This window comes from Erpetoichthys calabaricus, chromosome 9, assembly GCF_900747795.2.
Source record: "Erpetoichthys calabaricus chromosome 9, fErpCal1.3, whole genome shotgun sequence".
NCBI classification, from domain to species: Eukaryota; Metazoa; Chordata; class Cladistia; order Polypteriformes; family Polypteridae; genus Erpetoichthys; species Erpetoichthys calabaricus.
Window position 1 is genome coordinate 88907043 of NC_041402.2, and position 9344 is coordinate 88916386.

General features: G+C 37.2%; 1 protein-coding gene across 1 annotated transcript; it reads right to left on the reverse strand.

Moving 5' to 3' along the window:
* Positions 1-7152: 7152 nt before the first annotated feature.
* Positions 7153-9060, reverse strand: mc1r (melanocortin 1 receptor). The gene has a single exon (XM_028808922.2). It carries the CDS (start codon positions 9010-9012, stop codon positions 7990-7992), a length of 1023 nt encoding a protein of 340 aa, XP_028664755.2. The 5' UTR covers positions 9013-9060; the 3' UTR covers positions 7153-7989.
* Between the last annotated feature and the right edge of the window lie 284 nt (positions 9061-9344).

Sequence of the window (9344 nt, forward strand, 5' to 3'; positions counted from 1 at the left end):
ACATTGAAATATCTTCATAGTATATGTTTAATTATTCTATCCATCTATCCTTCCAGTGTTGCGCCAGCCCCAGCAAGAATACAGCGCGAGGCAGGAACTATCCATGAACGGGACGCCAGCTCATTGCTAGCGCTGCGACACAGTGTCCTCACATGTTTAATAATTAAAAATATAGATTATTTAAATGATGTTAACATTTTATCTGTATAATGTATAAACATATTTTGCTGCATTTCATCTTAAAAATGATGTCGTCATCATATATAAATATGCGCTTTATAAAGTGGCGCAGGTTGTGCAATATTATAACTATAGCAAGTTTACAATGATGTAATTGTACTTATTAGTACAAACAGTTCTACAAGGAGCACTTGATGGACTGATTGATTGCATTTATAGTTCTTGGGATGAAACTGTTTCTGAACCACAAGGTCAGTACAGGAAAGGCTCTGAAGTGTTTGCCGTATGAGAGCAGTTCAAATAGGCAGCATGGCTGAGGGCTGCATATGCTAGATGCTGTATACCGATAATTCTCTTTCCGATTAGCTGCTGTAGAGCTGTGAATCCACAATCAGATACAGTGATATAAATACTCAGAGTGGTGCAGTGAGAGTGATATGGAAAAAGATGATCCGCTGTGGCAACCCCTAATGGGAGCAGCTGAAAGAAGAAGAAGAAGGTGCAGTGAGAGTAACGCTAAAGCAGCTATGGTATTCGGAATAGTTTGGCCCCACGTTGTAACCTTAGATCTTCAAATGGAGGTCTGCTTATAATTATATAAAGGTGACCTTTGCTGTTATGAACCTAAAACCTGGAATACTTTAACAATAGAAATTCACTAAGCTTATACTGTGGAACACTTTACAAAACTGCTAAACACCCATTATTTTAATTTGGCTTTTTCATAGCTACATTTTAGCTGAAAGAATATGATAATTTTATGCCCATAGAATTATCATATTCTTTAGGGTCTGCAATCTTTCTTAATCTCTTCTTTTCTCTGCTGTCTTTTATAGTTCTTCAGTGGTGGCGATCTGCACCACCACCACCCCAACCACCTGATTAAGGCACCATGCAGCCACCTGTCCACGGGATGAACTTCAGCAAATCGTATCTCATGAAGCCTGAAAACAGTGAGGAATGAATTAAGAACATTTATGTTAGGTAGAATGCCCAGTGAGGGCTAGGCAGTCTTTTGGCGTTGGAACCCCTGCAATTTTTGTTTGTTTGTTTTTACTGTGCTCCCAGCCATCTGACCTTATCACTGAACTCATACATATGAGTATATAAGGATGCTTTTCTAATTGATATTAATCTCTTTTTAAGATTGTTTAGATTCAGTTATTTTTCTTTAATATTATAGCCTTATATTTGATTTATTTGTATTTCATTTCTTGTTACTTTCTCTTTGACTTTTTGTAAAGCACCTTGAACTACATTGCATGAAAATGTGCTATATAAATAAATGTTGTTTTTGATGATGAAAATATTTTATCTTTATGTTTATGTTTTCATGCCACCATTTTGTTGTTAGCTACATTCCAACAACACTGGAAGCAATAACAAATTATGTCAAAATCATGGGACTATTCAAGACAGAAGCACAATATCCACTTCATCCAAGTTTCTTGATAACATAACCTTTTGTCATGTGATAGTTAGTGCTAAAAATACTTTCAAGCAAATTGAATTTTATGGTGTTTTAATATGACATTATATTTGGATTTCTGTATTGGTTCATGGTCGGACTAGAACTTCACCATTGGTCTCAGTCTGTTTTATTTTAGTTTATTTTGTTATTTTTGGTTGGTTATTTTGTAATATTTTTCTACATAAATGATTTTGATAACTTATTTTATTTTTTTTTTTTTTGCATTTTGTATTAGTTGGCTTTTGAATCATTTTGGAATTTTTAATTATGTTTGTGTTTGTTTTGATTTGTATGTTCAGCCAATGGAGGTTGGGTTGCTTAAATCCTATTTCAGGGCTCAGCATGTCTATTCAAATTACTGATGTATTAGTTTTCCATGACTTTGCTGTTTGTCTCACTTCCTGTTCTCTCTTGTTTAGGTTTGTGTTATTTTGTTACTTTTTGTATTTCCTGGCTTTATGACCTTTTGCTTTTGTTTCAAGGATTAAACACCCTAAAAACCTTTTTGTGAAGATTTATTGTAGTACCTTTAACCTTTAATACCACATTCTACATTTGTGCTCTTTTGAGATTTACGGTAGTTTTGAATTCTGTAATTTTTGTATTCTGGATCTTTTGAAAATTACATCCATCCATCCATTTTCCAACCCGCTAAATCTGAACACAGGGTCACGGGTGTCTGCTGGAGCCAATCCCAGCCAACACAGGGCACAAGGCAGGAACCAATCCCAGGCAGGGTGCCAACCCCACCACAGGACACACACAAACACACCCACACACCAAGCACACACTAGGGCCAATTCAGAATCACCAATCCACCTAACCTGCATGTTTTTGGACTGTGGGAGGAAACTGGAGTGCCCGGAGGAAACCCACGCAGACACGGGGATAATATATTAAATTAAGATACATCCTTCGAGGCTTTGTTATTTTGGGGCAGGAATTTAACTGTTCCCCTGCAGTCTATAGACCTCAGGCCTTTCTGGATGTATTCAGGCTTTTTTGGATTTGGTTAGGTTTGAGTTATAACAATTGGACTTTGGTGCCTTGAGCATTTTCTTCTCGTTGTTCTGACCATGACCAGATTTGGATTTTTAAAACTTTGGCTTTATTATTGTGGGCATATTTTTTGATTTTTGGAATTGGTAATCTCAAGTTAATTGTTTTTTGTTTTCTTAATTATAAACTTTTTATTTTGAGTTTGTTTGCATTTTAATTATTGAATCTGGAATTTTTATATTTTTTAGTTCTTGGTTTGTCTTTATTCTTGAAATTTCTATTTTGTTTAATAAATCCCTTTAATTATTTTAAGCATGTTTTATTTTGACCAAGATTTTTGATGGTTTCCTTCCCTTTTTTAGTATTCATTTGGGCAATAACCATACATGGCATGAAAGGCTTTTTTCCCTTCACTGTCAGCATGAATGTCATTGTACAGAAAACTCCTTTGTCTTTATTGTGGAGTTTCTGCATTGTGTGTGGGACTTCTTATAAGCATTGGTATTTTTTTGTTTGGAAACCAAGAAACCAGAATATTCAAGATTAGCTTGGATAGGCAGACAAAACAGAAAGTATACTTATCAAATTGTAGCATCCCCATTGTTGTAAATGTTTGAAAGAAATTTCCATAATTTCAGGAATAGTGCTGACTAATATATTTTTGTAACTAATTAGATCTTATATTGATTATGACCTTCAGCAAAACATCACTAATCCAAAAAGTGTCCATTGTGAATAGCAGTGCAGTAGTCAGTCCATCATGGTTCCACTGGGGTCATATCCAGCCCTTGCAACATGGGATACTATGTTCTCCCCATGTCTTTGTGGGTATTTTCTCCCACATCCCAAACAATATATGGGTTTAGTGATTTGGTGAATCTGTAGTTAGTGTTGGTTGGCGCAGAGCTGAGTTTGTTTCTGCCTCGCATTTTGCATGATAATGCTAAAATGAGATGAATCCACTTTAGAAAATGAAAACATAGATGGCAATGTTTGTGCATATGAAGGAGACACTACATGGTAGCTATAGTAAAAATATGCCAGAGAAAAGTTACATTTGCAGTGAAGTTCTAAACCTTTTTATGTCTCTGTGACAAATCCATTTACAGTAATGATCATTTCCATAGGCTGCACACTTCTAGCATCATCTTGATTTTAACATATTACATTTTGACACAGTAGACATCCACCTTAACATTTAGTAATACAGTTCATAGTAGATATATATAAAAAAGTAACTCTTTCATAACCCCTTTTGATTAAAATATATGTTGACTCAGCAGTTTAGCATAATGCATTTGATTCTGTAATGCTGGGTGTATCTTCATGCTCCAATATATAAACGTCCACCCATTTTTTTAATCTCCTCAGTCCAATAAATAGACTTAATTTGTCTCAGAACCATTAGACATGCATGAACATAACTATTCATTGCACTAGTGGGCACATTTACCTATTTACCCCCTTGCACTCACTGATTAATCTGAAATATATACATCTTTTTCAACAATATCATTAATTACAGGGGTCAAATGCACAAGTCTACCCTTATAGCTTTGGCATATAGCATGACTATTGCCTTAGAAATTATAAAGTTTGTAAAACTGATAAAGTTTGATTTTCAAAATATTAAATGACATGGCGACTCGTACACTGCTTGATTATTGACGTGCTGGTTAAGAGTCCAAGGATTGCTAATGGTTACAGCAACTTCTCTTATCTTTAAGATAGTCATCCAAGCCTCTACTGAATGTAGGTTCAGTGCAAAAATGTGATACTTTATTTATGGTGTCTGTTCTGACAGGTCATTGTATATTGTGTGACTGAGAGATTGTTTCTTAAACCTTATTTTTCTTCCAATTACATAATTTCTTCTTTTTTCTGATAGACCTAATTCATACAGTCCAAAAACTGTCATTTTATCTAAAATGTTTACTAATAACTTACTTTAGCAAGAAGAAAGCAAAATATTTAAACTAATATGAAATTAAAAGAAAAACAGTTTTAGGAACCCACAAGCTCATGTCATGATCTGATTTTATTACATGGATAACTAAAGTGCTTTCTATGGAGATGAACAAAGGAACAACAAAGAGGCCATCTACTATATAAAAAAATCAGAACCACAGTAAGGCACAAAGCACATGAATAGTTATGGGGAGAAAGATACTAAGTGCACCACATATCAAGTGAGACGTTTTACTATGAAATGTGCAGTAGCTTACCCTTTGCAACAAACCAAATTGTATGCACCAATTATTCAGTGCTTTTACAGTGAATCAGTGACATAATACATTTTAATTTATACAACTCCAATTGAAAATACAGTACATGTGATCAGTAATCAGCACTTTTGATATTGTTCTTTTTTTTTCAAGACACATAGGTTAACATTAATTTCCAGAAAAGAAATTAAAAATCAAGTGGAGAATTAACAAAGCACTTACTGTACAAATGTAAAATGTGCAGCATGATGACAGTTATTTTCCTCTCATTAATCCTGTCCTTCCATTTCTTTCATAAAGGGGCATAGGTTGGTAAGCAATTAACCTTAAACCATTGGAAAGCGATACTGTACCTAACAGATGAAATTAAGTTTTGTATGAACATAATATCTTGTCTCAAACAAAATCGTCACTTATAAAATAACAAATGTCAAGTGGACATTTGCGGCAATTATGTCATACGTTTTAATATATTACGTGGGATTTTGCTGTACATTTTTTGTAAATTATATTTCATTTACATTAGTTGTATTTTAAGTACTCGTTAAATTGACGAGTGACGCTGAAGTCACTGATTTCGGGTTGTCTAATGTCAGTCACTACTTATATGAAAGGGTTTGACCTATGACCCCATCCACATTAGTCCCTGCCCAATCCCGGCTCTCGCTGCCTGGCGGCACGCCCGATACTTCCGGGATAGGCTCGGTCTCCTTGTGTGACACTTGATGGAATTGAACTGGCACGGTAAATAGTATCAATGTTTGCTTGGTTTTATCACTCCTCTGATATGTTAAACAAATAAATGTAATATTAAATTTGCTTCAACTGTTTGTAAAGAATACAGACTTTACTCCTCAGTCTTAGGGACTTTAAAGTTCGCTTTTGCCCCACTGTAGAACCCCAGTCTACCACCAAACCAGTGCGCAACGAGTTGTGTTGACAGACCTGTTGAAGACGAAACGAATTCGGACAAGTTATTCAGCAGCAGTAAAGAGTCAAACGGAAACAGAAAATTATTCTGCCATTGTTGGCCTGTCTTGCAAATTTACTAATAAACGGAAACATCTACAAGACAAACTAGAATGATGTGGCAGTTTATGGCGAATTCGTTTCAATCTGCCGGATCGTGCACTGTTTCATTATGTGCTCGTTTTATCGTTGTGCGTTACGTCGGTGACCGTTAAGCAAAGTGAAAAGAAAAAGGTCGTATAAAAAAATCACTCTACCTCTTCAAAGTAATATTTACAGTATACAGAAACGTTCAAGCTACATGAAGATCCTCGAAAAATATTCTCAGGATAAGACAGATTCCTGATTTTAATTTGCCCTATGTACATGCACAGTTAACCTTATAGTAACAGTTTATGCAGAAATTGTGGAAAACAATTCTCCATTTCAGTGTATTTGGTGCTTGACAGGTGCAATTTTAAATTATCAACATACATAATAGGCCTATTCATCCTATTTTATTTCTGAATTTGATTTCAGTTACGGCGGGTGCAACTTTCGATGTACGGGATGACCTGTCCTTATGATACACTTAAATTAAAATAGTATATGCATATAGGGGTAAACAAAAGTGAGCACTGTGGCGCAGTAGTTAGTGCACTCTATTGCGCTAGAGGCCCGCAACCCTCCAATGTAAACTTAGAAGAGTGGCGTTATTTTTTGTTCGGGTTTCACTTTCCTCCAAAATCTCGCAGAGAACGATTCATTTGGTAACTCAAAGCTGGTCTGCCCGAGTAGGAGTGTGTTCCGCGATGTCCAGAGAAGATTACTGCCAGAGCTTCAGCTTCTCCTGACTTTAAACCTGAGTATTAAAAATGGACAAATCGATGTACAGTATATGTATCTTTGGATTTTGTTTAGGTTAACGATCATATAAGGAATAGAAAATGTTAATAATTGTGATCACTTGCAAAAGGTTGAAAAACGACGATATAATTAGGCAAATGTCTCATTTTGGCTACTTGTAACGTGTCAGTCGAATGATCAATATTACATAGAGTTCTTATACACTTTTTCATGTTACTATCATATAAATATTTGTGTAACTTGTCATAATTAATAGTACAAAACGATATGTTTTAACAGGTTCCACAGTGAAACCTCGAGTAATTTTTTTATTTAACTATACATACATGATGTTGAAATGAGGGGAAGCACAAGTGAGCATAAAGCAAAACAAGTTTGTAATCTTTTGATTATTTAAACAGAGATCTCACCTCTCCAGTATGCTTATTCAGTATTGATTTTGCTCCACCGGGCAGCCTATACCATGCCGGCTGGGAAGGTTTAAGTATTTGATTGGCACGAGTCATTAACGAAAGGTATCGTGCGGTTTGTTGACCGAGGGAGTTGATCAGGAGCGTTCTGTTCAATAAGCAGTCCTGTCAAGACGAAACTGAGGTCTTTGGTGCGTGCCTGCTTGTCATTCTGTCTGACCTTGCTTCCCTGTCGGGACACTATAACGTATCGAGTATCTGTAAATATAAAACATACGTGTACGTGGAAAGTCCGTACCTACAAAGTATAAAGCGGTATATAAATACAATGACTGTTAAAAATAATATTTTGTAATTTGTAAATTATATTACTTAAACGTTTTCCTTTTTACGGGTGTTACTGTAATACAGATGTGCAAGAGAGCGTGCTTTTTTTAATTTATAATGATCAAGTTAGTAGAAGGGTCTTTGTGGTGGAAATGACATGTGCTTCATTTTGACAGAAGTAAACAGATAACTGTGTTATGATGTAAAACATTAAAATTATTATAAGAGATCGGGGACAGCAAATAACATCAGCCTTTAACTGCGTTTGGTTCTGAAGTGGCTCGAGCTTACTTTTAGTTTTGAGCACGGAAACTCAGTGTGAATCCATTCTGTATTGTTTCACATTGTTGCGTTTGAATGTTCGCGCTTCTGACGTGGATTTCACACTGAAGTTAGAGTTGTTTCAACCCCGATGCTATGTACAGAACACGGAACTTTTTCACATCTTAAAAGCAGTTTACAACACGGCGTTGCGTTCTTTGCTGTACACAGGCAGGCATTATGCAAAGTTCACTTTACAAACATCGCTTAAGCTGTCTTACGTTACATTTTAAAATCAATTTCAGAACTTTGAACAACTTAAACATTCAAAGCAGTGCAGTTGCCAGGAACAGAATAGCAGCTCCTTCAGTGTCTTCCGCAGTTCTTGACTCCTGAAGGCGTAGATGACAGGATCTATGAGGGAGTTGCAGATGATGAGAATGAGAAACAGGTTAAAATGACTGAAGTAGCACACGCAGAGCGGGTTGCTGGGGCAAGTGATGATGAGTGTCAAGTGCAGGAAGAAGGGCCCCCAGCAGACCAAGAAAACCCCGAGCAGGATGGTGAGGGTGACGGCACCTTTCATGTTCGTGGCCTGCTGTTGGTGCCGGAGCTTCTGGAAGGCGTTGATTCGCTTGGAATGGATGTGAGCCAGGGTGAACATTTGTAGGTAGAGCCCAGCCATGAAGATGAGCATGGCGAAGAAGAAAGCAATGAGGCAGATGATGACGGCGATGTTCATATAATATACTATGAACAGAGTGCTGGAGATGGTGCTCGCAGCCCAGATTGCAGTAATGATGACGACTGCTCGCTGTGTGGTCATAATGTTATGGTACCTCAAGGCGTAAAAGATAGTGACATAGCGGTCTGCAGCGATCGCGACCAGAAAGGAAAGGGAGGACACCACAGAGCTGCAAATCATCATGTCGAGCACATTGTCCATGAGACGTAGGATATCGTAGGTGACCACCAGCACCCCCTGATCAATCAGAAGCATGAACAGGGTCTCCACCACGTTGCTGACGCTGACTAGCATGTCTGAGACTGCGAGACAGCAAATGAAGTAGTACATCGGGGAGTGCAGGTTTCGGTTTTTTATGATGGCCAGAATCACCAAAATATTTTCCATAAGGCTCACCAGCCCAAGGCTCAGAAATAGCTCGTTGGGGATCATGATTCTGTTGCATCCCGTCATGGACATGTTGCTGTAGGAGACGTTGATGGTCCCGTTTTCACCGTAGAGCGCGTCCGCCGAGTTATCCACGTATCGACTCCGAGGGCTGTACGTGGTGAAGTTCATATCTGCAAGCAGCCTGACCATTTAGCTCAGCAGTCTTCTAGCAGGTTTACGAGGGAGGCGCAGTCTACTCAAAGTCTTGAGCGGGAGAACAGAAAGAAACACGTTAATATTGGTTTATGACTTATTTTCCATATCTCAAAACTAGGCACATTGTTGCAGCGATATAAAATATACAGGCATATATATTTTATACTAACAGGGGGGACCTAGGTTAGGGTGCATAAAAAAACAAAAAGCAGAAACGGGTACAAATGAAAAAAAAAACATTTTCACCATTTCAGCGTCAACGGGTGCAAACCAACTTCATTTTTCGTTACCATTTCTAGCATGAAATGTATTAATTCATTCTTTGA

What these genes read in the sequence shown, in the direction of transcription:
- mc1r (XM_028808922.2), bottom strand. Translation starts at nt 9,012, where the DNA reads ATGGTCAGGCTGCTTGCAGATATGAACTTCACCACGTACAGCCCTCGG.